A 22,358-nucleotide genomic window follows, 5' to 3' on the forward strand; every position below is an offset into this window, starting at 1 on the left:
CCACGTCATTGTCCATTAAATAGTTTGACACAGCGCTTAATGTGTAATTGTTTTTTATTCAACAGGCAGATCACAACAATCACATTGTAAATCAGAATGACATCAGCTACACTCCATTATAGACTTGAAAGGAGGACATTGTGCAGCAATTAAAGTGATAATGTGCTATAAACCCTAACACAAGCAAAACATTACAGTAGTAAAGATGATTATTCTTAATGAAAAGATGATATGATTGGTTTCTGAGCAAATGTAGAATCCAGTGTTTGAGTATTTGCCAGTGTAAACTTGAATGCAAATGTTTTGTTGAACATCTCCTGGTGGTAGTCTAGACAGTATCTGTTGACAACTTGCATCAGACTGTAGAATTTAACTGAAACACACACTGGTAAATTAAATTTATAAATGCATAAATTCACATGATTTTTGCACTTTTGCTTTCCTAGCTCTAGTGAGATCCTGCAAATCTCCTCCAAGACTGAAAAAAGTTTAGACATTATTCATCAGGCACTTGCATAGATATACGGACTCATACATTTTTGTAAAATAAATACATAGAATCTGAATATCAGTGATATACCTGTCCATCTTCAGCCAGGTTGCCAGGTGCCCCTGGCTTGTCTGCCCTGGAGACAGTGCCAGCTCCTTTGAATTGGATGAAGTAGCCTAGCTGGACTGAAGGTGCCCACTCTTTCCAAGGTTAAGATGGGTCATTGGATTAGCATGTGAGCATCTGCCTCAGCCATCGCCTAGTTGTCCACAAACACCTTGAGGGAGAGCGTCTCATGTGCAGGACTCTCCACTGAGCCCTCTTCATGGTGCAATTTCACGACTTTGTTCTTTAGGATGAAGAATGTCAAATTTTTACATTTGCCATTGCTTCTTGTTTTAGTGCATGTCTGCTTTGGTAAGTGTCACTTCTCAGTTCTCTGGTAATGTAACTGGCTCTTGTTGCTGTGATCAGACGGTTCAAAGACATTGGAGAGCCTCTGAGCAGATGATTGTAATTTTTTCTGCAGTGTGCTTAGTTTATGTTTGACTTCTACTGTCAATTAATGCATGCTCTTACTTCATTTGCTTACTTGTTTATATAGCTACACTGGAGTTTATACCTTGTTTGGCTTTGATATTGATGTATGACATTAGTTTCATAGGTCTTTATCATTCTATGGCTGATGAATATTATATTATAGGTATACCATCATATACTATCTGAATAATTGTGATATCACAAACAGAAATTGCATTATTTCTGCCACCAGAGATCTCTGTCCTATGTATAGCGTAGATATTTTAGGACATTGACGTAAGCAACCCGTAATCCTAGCCAAAGGGATAGAGAACGTGGGGGGCGTTTAATGCAGTATAGCCAGCTTTGTTTTTGTAGCCCCTTTGGCCAGCATTTGTAACAATAATAAATTGTTTATTAACATGTACTCTTGCACCCTCTTAAACAGGGTGCTGTTGGTTGTAAAATGTAATGGAAATTTAATTCAGTTAGCTGTAACATATGCAAATAAGTGATAACACATCAAGGTCAATAAGTTCTAATGTTAATATTTGGTTTGATGTCTCTCTCTCCTCAGCAAAAGCAGACTTTGCACCCTATTTCTATGACAATGGGCCCTATAGCCACAACGGGAACCTGGCTCTGTTTAGCCTGTCAGAGGACACGGCTGTCGGTGAGATCCACTTCTGAGCTACAGGACATTTAATTCCAGTTGCTAATAGACCAACAGAACAACCAATCAACAAAATGACGGGTTTGGGTTGCCAGTATCTGAGAGCACAGGATGTCAAATTGCCTTTGATAAATGAACAGATGCCGTGTGGCTCATATGTATGTGCTCACACTAACATGCTCATCAGGAGGCTGCAATCTGTTGATGCCACCTGTTGATGTGCAGTGCGTTTTCGACAGTAGTAAAAAAAGTGTTTGGTGGGGCTCTCCCTCCATGCTTTCCATCAGCCAGGGCACAATTGTACCATCTGCTTATCTCAACCTGGTTTGTTTCACATGTTTGACCAAATCATGAAGTCAACAACACTCTTAGATGTAGCTGATTTAAGGCTGGTCCTTTTGAATTTGGAACCATGCACTTTTTTTCTTTAAAAAAAAAACAAAAAAAAAAACAAGGCATCCCATATAATTTCCAATGCGTTGTCTTCCAAAAATTCATCAACCGGTGATCAGCTGGGTTTAAGTAGACTGAACAATAAGTTTCATGTCCTTCCTCAGGTACACAGATCTACTGTCTCAATGGCACAGATCCTGAGGGTCAGGAGGTGAGATATGGCCTTGCCTTTGAGCCAGGGTCCAAAGAATATTTCAGAGTCGACCCCAAATCCGGAAACATCACCTTGGTGGAAAAGCTAGACAGAGAGGTAAAGTTCACTGAGGCATCAACAAAACAAGATTCATGTTAATTTCACCATTTACCAATCTGAAGCAAATCAGATTGTTGTTCTGTGTTTGGTCTTACGGTCACACTTCGCTGATTCCCTCTTCCTCTTCCTCTGTTGTCATATCAGAAACAAGATTCTGTTGAAGTTCTGGTCAGCATCACAGACGGCCGAAGCAAGGTATGTATTATAATTATAATATTATAATTAATCTTAATCAAATTAATATGGAATTAAATTATGGATTAGTAATTTTCTGTAATTCTTTTTACAGGTTGTGGAAAAAGTGACGATATTTGTGATGGATGCAAATGATGAAAGACCAGAGTTCCAAAATATGCCTGCAATTGTTGACGTACTGGAAGTAAGTCCAGTCATAAGGCATTAAATAAAATCCAGGGACACTGTATTGTTGTGCTGCTGTGGTGTCCTTTGATCTGCGACCTTTTAAGCCCAAACCTTTTAAATGAAAACAGAGGTGGAGACCCCACCACACCCCCTCACCACACACACACACACACACACAGCGAGATAATGAAAAAACCCCAAACAGTATGACAGCACTGTGTGATTGTACATAATGTTTTTTTTTTTTCTGACCAGAATTATGTTCTGTTTCTGATTTTAGACCACTGCATCTGGTAGCAGCATCTTCAAAGTCCAGGCAGTGGACAGAGACACAGGCTCAGGCGGCTCTGTCACCTACTACCTCCAGGTAATGACCGCAGATGTGGGCCTACCAACCACCTACCCACAATCCTGCTTACTCTGAAATAATCATGTGACCACAAAAAGCACACACATGCCTTTCATATAAAATTCAAGCCGACAGTGGCCAGCGGTAAGGTTAATCTGGGTTTGGTGGAAAAGGATAAGGATGTATAAATGCAAAGATAATGAGGTTAGCGTCGTTTAGATTTTTATGCCATGTGTACGCATGTGTGTGTTTGTGCATGTGCTTGAATATGCTTGTGTGGTTATCAGGCGGGGGGATTAAATCACAATTACATTTGTGTGAGGTATTGGAGGCTTAGAGGGCTGCTTTGGCAGGGGGTGGCAGGACATGTTAGTTTGCACTTTGGGCTATTACGAACAGGGAACAGCTGGCCTGGAGTGACTGGGACGAGTGGCATCGTGTACATCTGGACACAGCAGCTTCCACCTGCCTGTCCTGTCCTTGGGCATATAGGCTCTTTACATCCCAACGGATAGAGAGATGGACTTTTATGCAGGATGTGGCCTAATTCAAGGGGCTGTTGAGTGCACAGTTTTTATGCGGCCATCTGACCACTTTTCATGATAGCTCACGTGAGTGGTGGTAATAAATGTGGTTTAGGGGTTTCATCAACAGGCTTTTCACCCATGTGACCTCGTTTGTGCGCCTGTGTGAGCTTTTAAAACGCCACCTTTGTCCTTTCTCTGCTGCAGAACGCCCAGCCCAGTTTGTTTGCCATCGACAGACACAGTGGCGTCCTTCGTATCAAACCTGGGGAAATGCTGGACTATGAGAAATCCAAGACGCACTTTGTCACTGTCATTGCAAAGGTAATGGTTGCATCACAACTCATTCAGCTGTTGTCTTATGCACTGCTGTAACTGGGGTAACTTGGTGGCTCAGTGGTGAGCGTTGTCGCCTCACAGCAGAAAGGATCAAGTCCTGGTCCTTTAAATGTGCAATTCTCACTGTGTTGTGGGCTCCACTTTCTTCCTACAATCCAAATTCATTTAACTCAGCTGAATTGAAGACTCTAAATTGTGAATTCCCCATCTTTCACCCAGTAGCATCACATAGATTATATGCTATATGACAGTTCTCTAAAGACAGTTTATGAGGGAAAAAAAACCTGAAACATCATTCCCTCAAAAAGGTGGCCCACAGTCTAATCAGATGCTCCATGGCCTACCACACAAATTAAATGAAATTCCTCCACAAAGTCCCAGTATTAGCCTTTATTTCTTTATTATTTTAGCCTTACACATATAGCAGTATAGATCTGTGTGGTGTTGTACAAAACCCTAATCCATGTACAAAATTGTTAACATGGAGGCTTAAAATGACCTTTGTTCCAGGATGGTGGTGGGAATTTTAATGGCAAGGAGCAGTTTTTGTCGTCCAGTGCTACTCTGACAATCAATGTGATAGATGCCCAGGACACACCACCATCTTTCATTGGGATACCATACTTTGGCTACGTTTATGAAGTTTCAGCGCCAGTGAGTATGATAACATCTCTCTCCTATGGTTGCACCTTGAAAAGCATGAAATTTGGTGTGTAATTTATGCAATGGACAAGTTTAAAAAAAAAAACATTGCTTCTGTAATGTTATTGTGCAATAATATTTGCCACTGACTCTAATGTGAGAGCAATCTGAATAATAATCATTTACTGCATGTATGGGTCTGTAAAGTTTCAGTCCAGATCTACAGCAGGCCATTTATTTTGGATACTTTAAAGTTATCACAGCTAATTATTTATGTGTTTTGCCTAACATATCAGTTTGTTCAATCACACTCCAATAATCTGTTCCTAGGGATCGGAAATATACACTGTTGTTGCCAAAGATGGTGATGTGGGAAATCCAAATCCAATCAGTTATTCATTTGACGAAGGTAAGCTCCTCACCTTAAGACTTTGTGAGTCGCATGTATTCCACGTGTTTTACTTGCTGGTTTATTACAACACCATGTCACTTGGAATAGTATGTTTACAGTGTTATTTAATACAACTGATATCCAAATAAGAAATAAATGAGATGAAAGTTTAACTGAGCTCTATCTCACAGAGTTTTGTTGTAATGAGAGGATTCATAAGTCTGCCTGTTGCTTGTCTCTGCAGGTGATGATGGAGTTTTTAGCGTCAATGAAACTACTGGTGTCATCACCCTGCTGACTCACCCCATGTATCTGAAGAGAGAGATATTCAACATCAAAGTCAGGGTAAGGTGCAACTCATTCTGTCACTCTTTTTTTCCAGGACAGGTCTAAACTGCTCTTGTTTTCTTTCTGGTAAAGAAAGAAAACAAGAAAATTTACATTTAAGAGATTATTCTCACTTCCCTCTTTTTTTATTTCTCATGTCATGTTTATTTGTGTATCAGTATATATAGATGCAGACAGAAAGGACTGAGAAAACCCTCATTTTGAAAAAAAAAAATGAAAATTGTACCTCCAACTAAAGACTCTCAATGGAAACAAATTGAATTATTTCTGCTCTGATATTCAAGCTGTTGAACTCTTTTGCCAAAGTTGTCAGATGGCTAACATGATTATCACCCTCTGTGTCCAGGCTTCAGAAGTTGGTCCTGATGGCAGCCTCATGGACTACGGAGTGACCACAGTGGTGATCCGGGTGGTGGATCTGAACAATAATCCACCCACTTTCTATGGGGAGAAAGGCCCGCAGAACATTTTTGAGCTGACCATGTATGAACATCCACCAGAGGGAGAGATACTCAGGGGGCTGAAGATCACCGTCAATGACTCTGATCAGGTGCAGTGACTCTTAGTAATCCTGTTTCCATCCGTGTGGACTTGAGGCACATGACTTGGGCTTGACTTAGACTCAAGTCACAAATTTAATGATTTTAGTCTCGACTTGACAAAATCAAGCTGGAGTTGCAACTCAGCTTTGACTACTACACCATTGACTCACGACTTCACTCTGACTTTATTTGACTCGGAAAGACTTGATAGTCTACCTTACCCAAACCCAAAGATTTCAAATTATGCAATTAACCCCTGTTTATAGGATCCGTAGTGGTGCAAGGCAAGCTAAGGAAGTTACCTTTGACTTCTCCTAGCAAACATGACTTCAATTAACATCAGCCAATTAGCTCTTCATGTCCCAGATCCACACTGACCCACAGCCAGTCAGCAGGTAGCTGACATCTAATCAAATCAATCAACAATCAGCTCAATCCAGTGTTAGATTAGGTATCTGTTAAAGATGAATGGCCCGCAGCAGCCTAACAACATTACCACAGACATAATCTACATTAACTGCAGGGAGGGGAGGCAGGAGGGACAGAGGCGCTCATTTGTAGGTTCGCTCATTTTGTTCAGGAGAGCAGGGCAGAGGCATCCGTGTGTGTGCATGTGTGGTGAAGAGAGTGAGACGGGGGTTTAGATGAATTATATGAAATGGGATGTGTTAATGGAGCATGTGCAATAATTTGCATATACAGGACAGGCAGAGGTAAAATAAATAATTAAATAATTAAAACTTTAAAGTAAGATTGGTAAAGAGTGCATTATGATTTGTTGAGGACTCAAACCTTAAAGTTTAGGACTTGCAACTTGACTTGGACCTGAAAAAAAAAGTATCTTCAAAAAACCTTTCAGGCACTTAAAAAACAGGCTCAGTTTTATCTTGACAACCATGACTTGCCTCTCTTGATTTGGGACTAGACTTGGACTTGAATGCCAGGACTGGAGACTTAATTGCAAAACAATGACTTGTCCCTCATCCTGTTTCCCACACATTGCCTCATTCAGGGGTTTATTCATTCAGTGATTACTCGTTCAGCTTTTAGTGCTGATATTGCTGCCTTTGAAAGGTACCTCTGCTTCCCAAGAGACAAAGAGTATTTTTTATTATGTAACTACACTACTTTTGTAATAAAATTATATAAACATCCAATGGGAAACTGAGCTAATTAACATTTCCCACACTATAATAATGTGCTCAAAAGGACCTGCGCTATGAATGAACATTAAGCTTTCAGCCATTATCACTCAAATCCTTTTGAAATTACATAAATTTGAATGTAAGCCGACAGAAATTTTTTTTTAAAAAAAGTGCCATTTGTCAGCTTACGCAAGTCCCTTTGTGTTTGCAGCTCCTCGTGTGACCCTTGTCCAACTTACTGATGTTGACCTGTTACAAAATCAGGGAATGTTTTCTCCACAGGAACAATGATATTATGTTCCATTAATATTAATAGTACCGCTGAGACAGATACTCTATTGATTTCTGTACAGTATACAATCCTCGATGTTAATAGATGCAAGGGTTTCACGTTGATTGAATGGACAACATATCATGGATTATGTGTCTGTTGTTGGTTTACGGTAGCACTGCAATGAATGCTGTTTACTATAAATAGGCTGACACATGTATACCATAGCTCTGCCATGCTGTGTGATGACATCACCTCAGCAAAACAAGAGATGATGATAATGCAGATGTTGCAGTATGTTCATGCAGCGTGTTGTCTACTTGCAGGGGGCCAATGCCAAATTCAACCTGAGGCTGATCGGACCAGGAAGGATGCTGCGAGTCGTCCCGCAGACGGTCCTCAATGAGGCTCAGGTCACAATCCTGGTTGAGGACTCTGCTGCTATGGACTATGAGAAACACCATTTTCTCACATACAAGGTTAACCCATTTCACGGTTTTATCTTTCTCATCTCTCCTCATTCAAATGAACTGCAACTGCACAAGTCAGTAGATTAAAATGGGATTTAAAAAATGCACACATTTCTAAACAAATGGCGGTGATATTTCAGGGGATTATAAGTAATGGCATCTATATCATATCACTACTTCATATATTTATTTATTTTTTAATGTGTCCTTCCCTCCCCTAGTTACTTGCAGTTGAGATTGATACACCGGAGAGATTCAGCGCCACAGCAGACATTGTCATTCATCTCCTGGACACCAATGACAACGCCCCCAAATTCTCCTCAGATTACTACATAGCAAGAATTCCCGAAAACTCACCCGGTGGCTCCAATGTTGTGTCAGTGACGGTGAGTGAGAGCTCATCCTCTCTAAAAATACATGCCATCACCAATGTACGTCACTCACTCCAGGCTAAAGAGGAATGCTGATTTTAACAAAATGCTCAAGAGAGCCATTAATTCCCTAAATGTAGACTTTTCGGGGGGTTGGGATAAAATGTGAAAACATGTTGATGAAAGCTAGGGGAGGTAAGCTGCCAGATGGCTATCACTTTCATTTTGTTGTGTAACACCAAATTCCCAGATTTTTTTTTTTTTTCTAATGCTTAGCAGCACATGCAGCAGCACAAAAATATGTTCAGAAATGTCATGCATAATTTTATGGACATATTGAGCTCTCTCCATATACATCCATATCATTTTTCCATGTTCCAGTTAGCATAAATAGATCTATCTATCTATAGATAGATAGATAGATAGATAGATAGATAGATAGATAGATAGATTGATAGATAGATATATAAGGTTTCATTCACACCACGTCATAGATTTTCCACAGTTCATAGAGGATCATACAATCCCTCAGCTAAAGTGAAAACATGGAATCAAGCATTAAACCTTTTGCTTGACAGCACCACTATGTTTGTTTGAAAGTAGTAGAGAACACGGAGAACTGTTCTTCATCCCCAGATCTGGACAGTTTTGTGGTCCACTGAAACCTTTGCCCTTGTCAGTTCATCAGCCTTGTAGAGGCTAAAAGCATCAGGGAGGCTCACTGATAAATCCTGTCCTTGCGTGAACACCACAGGGGCTCATCACCGTGATCCCAGGCAATTTCAATTAGATAAAAGAACAGCCAACTAGTGACCTTGGGACCAACAGAGACAGCAAACAAGCGCTCCTGCAAGGACATTCAGAAAGATTAGCTGATATTATACTGATGTGCCTGTGACATCAAAATACAGTCTTTTTATAGCTGACCCCTTTAACATCAGGTTATAATCCAGCATCCTGTAGATCCATTCACTTTACTGAATCCATGGGGCAAGGCAATCTGCTGTGCTGTTCATTCAGCAAAGAAACACCCAGCTTCAAAATATCTTAAAGGTAGTTTATTTTTAAGGCATTACCACTTTATCACTCAATCACAACAGTGGCGGTAGTAGACAGTGAGGGGAAGGCACACACACATGTGGCTTCAATCGCTGATCTGTATATTACACAAAAACATGTAAACAAGAATTTCATAGCTTGAGTTACTTTCTTTTCTGTTTTCTACAGGCAACAGATCCAGACTCAGGACTCTGGGGGGAAGTAAAGTACTCTATCTATGGCTCAGGGGCTGACCTGTGAGTATAAGATAACTTTGGTTAGCCTCACCATAATTACATCTGTGACAATGTCTGCCATCAGCACTCAAACACACATCCACACATTAAAGGTCCACTATGGAAAAATTGCCTGTACTTGATTTAATTTGAAATTAAATGCTTTTTCCATTTTCACATTTTCACTTAAATTAACCCTTGGCAATTTTGGATTTTTCACCTGTGATTTACTAAGCAATTGCTGAAAACATTCCTTATTGAAATCATGGTTTTGCAGCACTATTCATGGCAGTACATATGGAAGAAAGACAAGTTTTATGTGTCTTATTTGTATAATTTTTTTAAGTAAAAGTATAAAGGTATATCTATAAATTTATCTATCTATCATGTTTCCATCTCCATATCTGTTTCTGCTGTCTTCCCACTGCCTATTCATAGTTCCACGTGTGGTGATTATGTCAGTGTTGGTGGAGAAAATCAGCTGGTCGGGTTCCAGCAGACAAGATAAAAACCCTCTGACAAAAAACACAATCGCTTATGAAACATTATTAGCAGTTCATAGTATTTGACGACAGCGCAGAGAACCGCACTGCTCACAAAAAAAAGGCACCATAAACCCAGGGACAAAGTTATATTTGCTGACATGAAAATCATCATCATCGTCTGAGATGGTCTTGAGTTGGTGCTTGTCTCAAGAAAATGTCACTCACTTACATGTTGTTTACACATAGATATCAAACTCCATACATTTTCTGGCTAAGCATATTAACTGACAAGGAAATATTTTTATAGACTGCCATAATGCTACCTTGTGACTGAAGACCAGATATAACAATATATGTTACGTGTTGGGAAGTATGACAGCAAATTATCTTTATTATTTTATTTCGTTTTATTGTATTATTATTATTTTTTAATTTATTTGGCTTGGTTCAGTCAGTTCATAAAGGCACCAAACCAATGCTGTGTAGCTGCACTGGTTTGGTTTCTGCTTTTGTAGACTTTTTTCTCATTGGTGTTCAAAGCTAACCTCCTTTGATGCATTACAATACTTCACCATGCACCTGACCATGTAGTCCTGATCTTTGCCTGCTGGTCCTCTCTGTTAATCCTCTAATGGGATTGGAGAAGAAATAGACTGCCCTTTAGTTCCAAATACCTTACTGTGTGACAATGTCACAGTAGGCATGTCTGTCACTGAGGAAAGAAAAAAAAAAATCTAATTTCATTCCTTTTATACATGTTGTTTTTTAAGCAATAGAGTGCAACATTGCTGTGGTGCAATATGTCTTTCTGCCATGACTGACATGGAAAATCACGCTGTGAGAGCAGCACAGATAAGCTTTATTTCCTCTGTACCTGTTTTTCTTTTTTTGTTTTGTTTTGTTTTTTTATTTTTTTAAAGAAATGTTGGGAACATTTTAATCTTCCACTATCACAAGATCTGCATTTAACTGAAAATCCATAAATAGGCCACATACGGAGCTGTAATAGCAAACCTAACCCTTTTAAGGAATGATACTTTCCGAAAATAGTCATTCATAATAATTATCAAGGTTTCAATTCCAGGGCGTGATGGGAAAATCTAAAAACTGGGTCATTGTGTCGTGCTCTCCTCTGCCACCATTAGCACCAAGGTGCCCTTGAACAAGGTGCTTAAGCCACAATTGTTCCATTAGAGCTGCACAGTGGCAAGTGGCAGAGGAAAGCTGCTGCCCCACATGTGAGTGTGAAGCAGGGCATTAAAGGCAAAGACCGCAGACTCTCAGTAAGTTTTCCACAGAATAAAATAAAGGTTTACACACAAAATAGCCCCAGTCAGAATAGTGTGTATTCCATGGGTGTTGCATACTATGAATTTAATTTCTAAAGAGTCATTTTTCAATTATGTCCTTCCAATCGCAGGTTCCTGATCCAGCCTACATCTGGGATCATCTACACTCAGCCTTGGGCAAACCTGGATGCAGAGGTCAGATCCAAGTATAACTTCTATGTGAAGGCAGAAGACACTGAGGGAAAGTACAGCCTGGCTGAGGTCTTTGTCACTGTGTTGGACCTGAATGACCATCCACCTGAGTTCAATGAGAATTTCCTGGAGAAGACCATGATCATTGGAGCACCAGTGAAAATAGAGGTATGTTCCTGTGTGAGTGCTAGTTGCTGTGAGCATCAGACAAAGTGAAACCCTGAATAATGCTGCTGTTATTGTTGCTAATTTGTAATGCATCTGCACAGGCTGTGGATGATGATGCAGAGGAACCCAACAACGTCATTGAGTACTCCATCATGAAAGCTGACCCAGATAACATCTTTGACATCAACTCTGACACGGGGGAGATTATGCTCAAGTCCTACATCAAGTCAATAGACATCGTGCAGAACATCACCAAGCAGAAGGACTGCACCTGGTCTTTGGTGGTCCAGGCCCGCGACCGAGGCCAGCCCTCCTTCAGCACCACCGCAGTCGTCAAGATTGACATTAGCGAAGCGGTAAGTCTAGTCCATGCATAGCAAAGTAGGAATGTGTGTTTTAAATCCAAGTGAGTGCTAGAGAGGAGAGGAGAGCAGAGGAGAGGAGAGGAGAGGAGAGGAGAGGAGAGGAGAGGAGAGGAGAGAAGAGGAGAGGCCAGAAGAGGCCAGAAGAGGCGAGGAGAAAAGTAGCACCGAAATAAATCCAATATGCTGGACCTGCAGTATGAAACAGGCCTCATGCTCATTCCCTCCAAATTTCCAATTTTTCTTGATCCAAATCAAATTTTTTAGTATGCTTAGAAAATGAATTTAGTGTGGAGCTGCATTTTCTAGTTAGTTGTTTCCTCATTTCCACTTACTATTTAACTGTCTCTTCATTCCCTACAAGAGTCTAAATCATAAAGGAATACTTCAAAGTTTTGTACAAAATACCCTTTTTTCATGTATCACGTATTTGAAATACACCGATATTTTTTTTTTCTAAAAAACTAGAGGTGTTTGAGGATAAGTTGGATGTTGCAACTAATATTTCCAGACACTTCAAGTCTTTATGCTAAGCTAACACAGAATGCTACCCTTTGGAACCAGACCACTGGATGTACAGAGGTGAAAATGGTATTGGAGTCGGTACAAGGTTATTTTGCCCAAAACGTTGCAGTATTCCTTGTGTGAAGTGTGTTATGTAAAGAATGAGTGTTAAAACATCCCAGAAGTTTTACATGGAGGAGATTACAGCCTCTCTGCAGAGCAGCTTTCATCAACACAGCCCAAGTTGTCAGCTTCAATCAGGTGTTTGTTTAGATAGCAAGTTCAGATTTGCAGCCGTAGAACAAGTCAATCTCATACACTTGCAATTATTGTGTTTTCAGATCAAATCCAGATTTTTCTCATACTTCCTGGGCCTAAGGAAGCGTCCAGGGGCTGTGTTTGGGATTTGTTTGACCGTTGTCTCCTTCGCCATTTCTTTGACAATCTTCATTTCAACACTTATGTACTGGAACTCTGTGAAAAAGTCACGTATCCAATCTCAGGGCAAGATCAGAAAGATTACAAGGAGGGTTGTGCCATAAATGAAGCTTGCCACGAGATTATCAGCATTATCAGCATTATTCTGAGGTACTGAGAATTTCTGGTATATTATTTTAAAAAGCTGCTTTAGAATTAGGTTGGCGTCTGTAAAGGAGTACAGGAGCACAGTGTAAACTATCCTCACAACACTAAATTGTCTTTATTAATATAAAAACACAACTGCAACACGCTTCCATAATCCAAGGAATAGATTTATCCTTCTTTGTAGATTTTATCAAGAATCCATACCATTTCATTATCAAATGCAGTGCGGGATTGTCTCAGCTATGCGTGTCCCAATCAACTCTTCTGATCTTGTCTTGACCAAATGTGAGAAAAACAGTGCACTTCATTGTAAAATCATTATTATTTTAGTGTGCTTAATTGGCAAAAGCACCCGGACATAAGCATTTTTGTCTGTTCCTAAACTGGCATAATAATATTGGCTATGATTTGTCACTGGCAATGATTTATTTGTGCTTTTAACAGTGTCTCTTTGGCAGCAGTAACAATGTATACTTCAAATCATGTGTTTTGGCCAAATGATACAGGCAGGACTCCACATAAGGGAGAACAGACAGGAGTTAAGCATTGTGTTTGACAGTCTATGATTTCAGTCCCATGGATGTGACTTCTCCCTGTGCTCTTTTACAGACCCAACTCAGTGGGGGGCCTTTGGCGTCATTTTTAATGCAGAGTAGAGACAAGCCTTTGCAAATCCTAGGCATGCTCGCTGGTGTCATTAGTCTCATGGTCATAGTCACAGTCATCATCTCCACTGCAATGTTCATGCGCAACAAAAAGTCCAACCGGATCCTGCCAAACCGCCGTATAAAGAGGAGGCCACGGCACCAGCAGACCTGGATCTGGAAGAACCCCTTCAAGAAAACAGAGAACTCTGCAGACAAATTTCGTGTTGCAGAGGAAGAGCCGGAACCGGAACTCACAGTGGAGAATGTTAACTATAACAACAATGTCAGCAATGTTGTCAGACAATGGCCCCCGCCTCCGCCACCATGTGCCCCATCCCTACCCCCTCCACCCCCTTCCTACATACCAGGGGACAGGCAGTGGGTGGTGCCCACTGTATCAGCAGCAGTGGCAGTTAAGCCGAAAAGGAAATCAGAGATGACCAGGCAGGACACTGTGAACAAAGCACTGGTTTCAGAGCTCAAAATGAGACTGGAGAAGAGGAGGCAGAACGACTACTAGAGTTCTGTATGTGTGTGTGTGTGTGTGTGTGTGTGTGTGTGTGTGCCTGTGAGTTTTCAAGTTTGAAAATATATGGCAGGGGTGTCAAACTGGTGCCATGGAGGGCCGAGAGGCTGCAGGTTTTCATTCCAACCGAAAACTCCACCAGGTGATTTCACTGATTACCCCATCTCCAAGCAGAGAGAAGGAACTAATCAGTGAAATCACCTGGTGGAGTTTTTGGTTGGAATGAAAACCTGCAGCCTCTCGGCCCTCCATGGCACCCGTTTGACACCCCTGATATATGGGAACAACTTACTTTTATTACTAATGTTTACTATTAATTTTATTTTCATGTAATGGAAGAAAACATTTCCAGTCAATTGTATCATCATTCAGAATAAGTTTGTGATGCTATATGTGTTTATGGTTCAGCTTTCTAGATGGGTAAACCCACTATTGAACCTTTTGTTGATTCAGCAGCTGCTTAACTTGAGTCAACCCATAACATTTGTCGGAAATGAAGTCATATACAACATTTCAACAAGTGAGCTTGTTTATTTGCTGTGCAGCAAAGCTCCTTACAAGAGATTACATGACACTTGAACTGACTAAAGAGATCAACCCAGGGGAAGTGGACCAAAGTGATCACCTTAGTAAGGCCTATAATCCTACAACGCAGGTGCAGGTGTGGTGTGGTGAGTAATGTTTAAATAAAATCAATGGAGATTTCACATAATAGAAATTATTTCTATTAAAAATATTACTTCATAATTGCATTTGTCCCAAAAGATTTGTGATTCAGTTCTAATGTGTTTCATCCATTGACATGGATTGTATCTTTAATGGTTTCTTTCTTGCTTGCTTGCTTTTACTTGTTTCTGAAAAATAATTGCCATCATAAAAAAAATCTGAATTTTAATACCAACAAAGCAAACATAATTTATTGTATGAACTGTAAATAAATTTTGAAAATGAACTAATATGTGGATAAACTATTGGCTCATTTTAATTTTTTTAAAATTAATTTTTAATTAATATTTTATTTCATTTCCTTTCATTTTTTCAAATATTAAGGGGAACTTTAGTAAACCCTGTGAGAAGGGGCAGGATGTCAGGCCACAACCACTTAAAAATTTGGACTGGAGTACAAGAGATACAAATCTCGCAGGCTGATCATCAAGCCTGCTGCTGTCAACTCACTTAAGACAAACTTAATGAGCCTGTTACAGTAAATGTACACTCCGCTGCCCCCTCCTGGAGGAAGACAAGATGCTGGCAGCACTGCCAGTCAGCCTGAGGACGTTATCAAAAGGTCAGGTCTGAGATCAGCTACATTTCCCAGATCCTTGTCTTTAACACAAAGTGCAATCATTTAAGCTGAACCTTTAGTTTTTGTAAGGTGGAAGTCGTGTTATTCCTCTCTACTGATTGTGGTGATGTGGCAGAGAAAAGCAATTAGTGGGTTGAAAAGCCTTTGTAAAAATTATGTCAAGAGAAAACAAAACAAAATAAATGAAGACAAAGTAGCACAGCATCCAAAGGTATTTTCTGGTATTTTAGACAAAGAAGTAACAGAAAACACTGAGTAGGTTATTCTTTAGATTCTGATTAACAAACATTTTTTCTTTGTAGATTTACAGTCTGTCAGCTCTTATCAATTATGAAGTTACACTAAACCACTCAGTGGGTATTTGTGTAGACATCCACCGAACATGTACACTTTTCCAAAGTTACATAAAGCATGGAAATTGCAGATTACCCTCTCTAATCCAAGGACCAACTTGTTCATCTTTGTACAATATTGCATCGTTGGCTGGAAACCAAAATCCATCTGCCCTGATCTAGTTTGGATGAACAAGATGTGAGTGACTGGCTCGAAACTTTCTCCAACCTCGGTCAGCACATTAGACACAGTTATAGGAGTGGACCAGGAGTGGAATTTACGGATTATCTTTTTATTTTTTGTGAAGCATAAACTGAGATGTGACTTACTACTTGTCAAAATGGTCTAGGTTATTCTTTTTTGTTTTTGAAAACAGATCCACATGCATATGTGCCGTTATTTGACATCAGTACAGTCTAAAGACTCTTGAGGAATCATCACAAAATCATCACAGGCAAACACACCTAGTCACAAACACACATGCACACTTGTCAGTGTTGCAGGCTTTTAATGCTCTGAAGAGAGATGGTGGAATATGAGGAGCAGCCGAAATGATCATGCATTATGCCGTGTAAGAGGCAGCCGGGATTACGGGGCTATTTGATAGAGGATTACAGAGTTACAAGTTGCAAAGAGCATTGATGCACCAGCATGAAAGAAAGCTATGTACAGTATTCACAAAATCTGCTTCAGTGCATATGTGATGGTCTGCTTGAAACAACAGAGGTTCTAAAAAGTAAATCAAAGTGCTGTTTTTTCTTCCTCCTAATTAAATTGTGTGTTACACTAACAGATATCAGAATGATGCCAATTCATCAGACCTGCAGCTGTTAGTATAGTGTTTAAATAACAAACAGCTTCATCATGAGGATATGTAATGACAAAAAGATTTTTGTGTGGTTTGTCATAAAGCTGAGATGAAGTGCTACAGAATACACAATCTTGTGTCACAGACAAATAAGGATAAGGATTACAAGAAAAAGCGACATCAGTCTGCCACCCACAAAGCATATAAACACATCTGAACATGCAACAAAGCAGATGTGTCTGCACTCCACAAAAATGAGAGCTGCCAATCTCAGCCAGTTGTTAATGCCTTGATCTTAAGTCAATAGAACCGGGCCCAGCAGAGATAAACCGATCTCCTTGCGTCACAGAAGACAACATGAAATGGAGGCGTGGGCTTGTGTGATTTGATTATAAAGGGATGGGGGGAGGGGATGCTGGGGAGGATGCCAGTGTTTGAGTATTATGTCAAATGAACAATGCCATTGGCCAGCGTGTAGCTGATGTGCCATCTGTCTGGGTTGGTCACCACAGATCATGTGTTATGCACAGCTGCTGAGTCTCTTGCTCGCACAAGTGGGAAGACAGGAACTGTAACATATACATGCAGTGACGCAACAAGGATTAAACATCCTTTAATCAAACTTTAATGTACACCAAAAAAAAAAAAACACACACACACACACACACACACACACACACACACACACACACAGCATGGGCTGCGACACGTTCCAATTATGTATTATCATAAAATGACAAATAAAGGTAATCTGAATCTGAATCTGAATCTGAAATGAAAGTGAAAAATAATAAATGAAAGGACAACTTCCCGATGCTGATACTTGTCATTCCTTACAAGTTTCTCTAAACTCTCTAGGGTATTATGGATCAGATTCATTAAAATACAACATGAGTAAACTCTGCTTTATTAAATGAAGTCAGCTTATGTTCTGACGTGCTTGTTATGCCATAATAAATGTTGGCAAAAGTAAACCTGGCAGAAAGTATCATGGGAGTTGAAGAGTTAAAGGTTTTAACTTTTGCCTCAAATTTGCAAACACACAAATGTCACTAAGTAAATGCTCTATCCACCGCAAACACAGAAATTATCAAAAGGACATGTAGTTCAAATTTTTACAGCTAAGTGGTGTCACTCATAATCCCACTTAAACAATAATGGACTCAGTAAGGCCAAATGTCCCTAAATGAATAGCATATTATTATATTATTGCATAAATTCACATTCACACGCACACACACACCCTCATACACAGTTTCATTACAAAAGGGGTAGGTAGGGAAGGATAAGGGAGGCTGTGATGGTGGCAGGAAAGAGCGAAGATGTAAGATTTTATATTGTGTTTTCCTCAAAATCCACTGATTACATTCTGTGGCCAAGGGAAAGAAAACATCCCTATGATCTATTAATATCTGATCATCATATAACTGCATTATACATAGTATGTGTAAACTTTAATCTGATGTTTAATCTGATCTGGCTTATTTATCAAAGTTCTTTTTTTAGGTGAAGAATTACATCAAAACGTGTAAACTGAAGTGACATTGTTAACAAGGTGGACCCAATAACAAATAAATGGACAGATAGATAAATAGACATATAAATAAATACAACAATCTCAAAGTGCTAAGAATGGAAAAAAGAGTCATCTTGAGTGCCCTTACATTTAAATCATTCACAGTGGCTTCTTATAGCAATCAAAATGTGCGCAAACAATGGAAACTGAAATATGTCATGACACAACAAATGAGACAGAAACAGACAGCAGCACATTCTCTACAGTGGTGCAAATCCTTGAAATACAGTCTTGACAAAACGGTCACCACTCACATCTTTGCAACAAACTCCTCGGCCTAGAACAGAGGAAGAGATAAGATTAAAACCAAGGCAGACATGATTTGGATTCTTCTGAATTTTGGTCTTACTATTTGTCACTATCAAAGCCAGTGTTACCGATTAACTTTTTTCATATACATAATACAAGCTGTTGGTTGCCAATCAAGTCCTAGATACTTTATCTGCACTCATTTTTTAAGATAAATGATATAAACATTGTGTGACATGAGTGTGAAATAAGATCAGTTTTTCACTTAACTTCACTTATCGGTTCAATGAATATTAATAAAGTTCAGCTGTGAGTCTGCTGGGGTCAGTCTTGCCCTTATGCTGTCTGTCTTCTGACCTCCTCCTCACCTTCCTCTCCTCACTGGAATCTTTATTAACCAGGCCTTCATCACTGCCCGCCTGCAGGCTATCAAAAGTGCCGTGCCGCTCCCTTCCTGTCTCCGCCGTGCCGCCATGTCTCCGGCGGTTCTTCCAAGATGCCAGGATGCCCTCCAGGCAGGCGAGCTTGGTGTCAGTGGTGCAGGCATATATACCAATGGGCACAGCCAGCACCATGGCTAAAACTATCACCACAATATGAATTAACTTCTCCCTCTGTTCCATCTGAGTGATGTCACTTCCTGTTACAAAGACGATGCACTGGCCAGGACGAGGCACCTGGTTCTTAAGGGTGACACAAATTTCATATTTGGTTGCAGGCATCAGATCAGACACTGAGTAAGAGTTAATTCCAGGGCCAATGTAGATCATCTCCTTCTTGGCAGAATCTGAGCGGCCAAAGTGGACGGTGAACCAGGTTTCTGACGGGTTGTCCAGGACAGCGTACCACTCAATGGTTATGCCACGCGCTGTCTGCTTGGCTATGCGGATGTCGATGTAGACGTTTTCCTCAGCAGTGCCAGCAGGGGCCTGGAACCCCGGGGAGAGTGACAACTGGGAGCCGCCTGGAGAGTGGACGTCCAGGAGGATGCTGACAGAGGAGTTTCCGATGAAGTTCACAGCATTACAGGTGTAGACACCACGGTCAGCCATATGAAGGGACGGGATTACCAGGCGCAGTCTGATGGTGTCCTCGTCGACTCTGTCCTGAGACTCTGAGAGGAAAACAAGCACATCCACATGGCTACATATGCTTCCAAAACTCTGCATGAGAAAATCATTAACACTTTTGCAACTTAAGGCCCACATTTTTGGGATTCAAACATTATTATGTCACCAATATCAGGTTTTCTCCCTCAAAGTAGTTATAATAATTTTTTTTTTTTTTTTATGTTGGACCCCCTTGAAAACAAGATGGTTCATCTCAGGGGGCTATCCATTAATACATTTCAAATTTATTTTATTAAAGGAACCTTTAAAAGGTGCAAGACATTACCAAATCTTGTCTCAGTCAAAAGGAAAGGGAAAACATTTACATGACTACCCCTTACCTCATGAGAACACACACGTACACACAAAGAATGCTTGATGGCCTTGCTCTGGCTTGTTTTTACCATTTGATCGTATCTTCAGTGAAGATAATGTAAATAATGATCATAGTAGACATGACACGCAGTGGTGATTTTTGTTTCTAATGTAATATATTGTAATGTTACTGGCTTACTGGCAGTAATGTTAGTAATGGTTGTAATTGTCTAGTTGTAGGCCAAACTGTCCTTGTGCCAGTAAAAGTAGTGGTACTGGACGGGAGCAGCAGCTGCCAAGTGATATACTGTATGACCATTATTACTTTGTTCCAATGTACTTTATAAAAAGGTTGTGTGTGTAAGTGAAGGTCTGGTGCCCTCAGTTACTGAAACCATTCCACTATGATGATGTGGATAATGGATAATCTCCAGTATCTCTTAATCAACAGTGATGGCGCGGTGCAGATGGAGAGAATCCTCCATGTACGTGCAGACCGAGAGACTCTGTGGTGATTACATCTATCCAGATTTACCCCCCCTCCCCTAATTAGTAAGCCTAACTGTTCATAGAAGGATGGGAATCTGCGACGAAAGTTTTAAGGTTTTAAGTATCTAATTTATAACAAGATATAGCTCAAGCCTAGAGTCTAGATAACACATCAAACTCTTACCATGAAATCCTCTGATTATCTTGAGGCCATATGTCCACCACACCGCGGGGATGGGCCTGGCCTGGGCGAGGCAGTGCAGTGTGAGGTTTGCCCCCTGAGGCATGCTGATGTTGGCGGACGGGGTGGTGACCACGGGCTTCATGCACGCCTGAAGCTCTACCCCATGGAAGAATTTGCCCGCCCTAAAGTCCGGCCCGGAGCAAGTCAAGTAGGAGTTCATCAGTATGATTGGAGGCCTGAGGGACCTGATGAACTCCACGAAACCCTTCAGGCGACAGTCGCAAAGCCAGGCGTTGTCGTGAAGCGCCAGCACGACATTGGGCCCCAATCCGGTCGCCTCCTGCTCCTCCTCGGTTTGTAGTCTCTGATAGAGAGGCCAGTTTAGAAAGACCTCTTTCGAAATGACCGTAAGCTGATTGAAGGATAAGTCTAAGTAAGTCAGACCTGGCAAAAACTTTAACGCATGCTCCGGCAGGACGTCCAGCTGGTTGTGCTTCAGGTCCAGGATCTTCAAGGCCGGCGTGTCCTCGAACGCTGTCCATGGTACTGAGCGCAGTTTGTTGCCTTGCAGACGGAGCTCGGTCAGATTCCGCAAACCCTCCAGACCCCTTGAGTTTATCACAGTGATGTCATTGAAGTTCAGCCACAGGTTTTCCAAAGCAGATGCTTTAGAGAAAGCCCCCCGAGGAATTTCAGTGAAGTGAGATTTTTCTATTCGTATTTTGGTCATATCATCTGGAAGATTCTCTGGTATGGCCCCATAGGCTCTCTCCTCCATACAAATCAGCGACCTAGGGAAGCAGTTTTACACTCTGGTTACCCTCTATGCTAATAGACTACTTCCTAAATAAATTACACACATTAGACCTCGCCTGTTGCACAATACCTCAGCTAAAAAAACAAAAACAAAAAAGCTTTAAAAACGTTCACCATTTCGACTACCTAGCCTATTTAAATAAGGAGTGTTTATCAATGGGCAAACAAAACTACTGTAACAGGCCGACGCACTGAACATATGACCCGTCAATGACTGATCCAAGGCCACACACCGACGCAGTCACAGCAGATTAAATGCATTTACCTCGATATAGGTTAGTCATGAGGCACGTATTCTTAACTCTTTTTTTAACGCAAGCCTTTCAACAGATCTAAACTGAGGATCTATGGATTTTCTTGTGTGTATATGAGCGTATGTATACGTGTGTGTGCGTGTCTGAATATGTATATATACATATGTGTGTGTCTTTTTTAATGTATTTGGTTTTTCTATACATTGACCTTTGTCTTTCCGCGTGTGTGGGGCACTTTATAACCGTGTGTTTTAAAAAGTGTCATGTAAATAAAGCTTTATTCAGTTACTCACTTACCTTCCATGGCGGTCTGTTGTACAGCTGCATCCAGGTAAACATTGCGAATAAGCTCGATATGCGTGGAAATTTAACAAAACGATGACTAGTAAGTAACACAATATGTCCATAGTCCGAGAAAATTCCAACAGTTGTGGGCTACATTCGTGCTCGAAACATACCAAGGGTTGCAGACGAGAGAAGCCTATTAACACTAATCCCTGACGTACAAACAAGTGGCATCTGATTCTTGGGAAAGACGCGCATGATTAACACTTGGCAGTGTCTGTAGGCCTGGCCTACTTCATTTTTAATTCTTACTGGCCACCTGACAGGACACTGCTTAGTTGGCTATGTGGGACACTGAGATAAACACAATGCATTGTAAATTCGATAAATCAGCTAACGGCAAACTACTGTGTGAAAACTAACGCCAGATAATATAGAGAGTAATTTGTGTCACCCTTT

General features: G+C 40.6%; 2 protein-coding genes across 5 annotated transcripts; one reads left to right on the plus strand and one right to left on the minus strand.

Moving 5' to 3' along the window:
- Nucleotides 1–778: 778 nt before the first annotated feature.
- cdhr1a (cadherin-related family member 1a) lies at nucleotides 779–14,196 on the plus strand. Of its 2 annotated transcripts, none has more exons than XM_030071086.1 (17): nucleotides 779–907; nucleotides 1,587–1,682; nucleotides 2,240–2,385; nucleotides 2,533–2,583; nucleotides 2,678–2,767; nucleotides 3,032–3,118; nucleotides 3,832–3,948; nucleotides 4,474–4,617; nucleotides 4,936–5,014; nucleotides 5,241–5,341; nucleotides 5,691–5,894; nucleotides 7,629–7,781; nucleotides 7,994–8,158; nucleotides 9,371–9,438; nucleotides 11,323–11,551; nucleotides 11,653–11,907; nucleotides 13,612–14,196. In XM_030071086.1, exons 1-17 carry the CDS (start codon nucleotides 847–849, stop codon nucleotides 14,167–14,169), a joined length of 2,604 nt encoding a protein of 867 aa, XP_029926946.1. In that variant the 5' UTR covers nucleotides 779–846; the 3' UTR covers nucleotides 14,170–14,196. The 2 variants fall into 2 exon arrangements, with proteins under 2 accessions (XP_029926946.1, XP_029926947.1); XM_030071087.1 differs by having other exon boundaries at nucleotides 12,759–13,697.
- On the minus strand, nucleotides 2,220–22,062 carry lrit2 (leucine-rich repeat, immunoglobulin-like and transmembrane domains 2). 3 transcript variants are annotated; one of them, XM_030071089.1, is made up of 4 exons: nucleotides 21,912–22,062; nucleotides 20,545–21,335; nucleotides 18,718–19,561; nucleotides 2,220–2,230 (listed from the first exon to the last, which is right to left on the minus strand). In XM_030071089.1, the coding sequence occupies exons 1-3, from the start codon at nucleotides 22,019–22,021 to the stop codon at nucleotides 18,741–18,743; spliced, it is 1,722 nt and encodes a 573-aa protein (XP_029926949.1). In that variant the 5' UTR covers nucleotides 22,022–22,062; the 3' UTR covers nucleotides 2,220–2,230; nucleotides 18,718–18,740. The 3 variants fall into 3 exon arrangements, with proteins under 3 accessions (XP_029926949.1, XP_029926950.1, XP_029926948.1); XM_030071090.1 differs by lacking the exon at nucleotides 2,220–2,230 and adding an exon at nucleotides 17,339–18,475 and having other exon boundaries at nucleotides 18,816–19,561; XM_030071088.1 differs by lacking the exon at nucleotides 2,220–2,230 and having other exon boundaries at nucleotides 17,339–19,561.
- Between the last annotated feature and the right edge of the window lie 296 nt (nucleotides 22,063–22,358).

The sequence above is a fragment of the Myripristis murdjan genome, chromosome 15 (genome assembly GCF_902150065.1).
Source record: "Myripristis murdjan chromosome 15, fMyrMur1.1, whole genome shotgun sequence".
Classification (NCBI taxonomy): Eukaryota; Metazoa; Chordata; class Actinopteri; order Holocentriformes; family Holocentridae; genus Myripristis; species Myripristis murdjan.

Bases quoted from the DNA above. Each gene is read 5' to 3' on its own strand.
- cdhr1a (XM_030071086.1), top strand. From the start codon at position 847: ATGAAGAATGTCAAATTTTTACATTTGCCATTGCTTCTTGTTTTAGTG. The intron at 5,342-5,690 runs GTAAGGTGCAAC...CTCTGTGTCCAG, and splicing joins TATTCAACATCAAAGTCAGG to GCTTCAGAAGTTGGTCCTGA. The intron at 11,552-11,652 runs GTATGTTCCTGT...GCATCTGCACAG, and splicing joins GAGCACCAGTGAAAATAGAG to GCTGTGGATGATGATGCAGA.
- lrit2 (XM_030071089.1), bottom strand. From the start codon at position 22,021: ATGGACATATTGTGTTACTTACTAGTCATCGTTTTGTTAAATTTCCAC. The intron at 21,336-21,911 runs GTAAGTGAGTAA...CTGCTTCCCTAG, and splicing joins ACAACAGACCGCCATGGAAG to GTCGCTGATTTGTATGGAGG. The intron at 19,562-20,544 runs GTAAGAGTTTGA...TTTTCCTCTCAG, and splicing joins GATAATCAGAGGATTTCATG to AGTCTCAGGACAGAGTCGAC.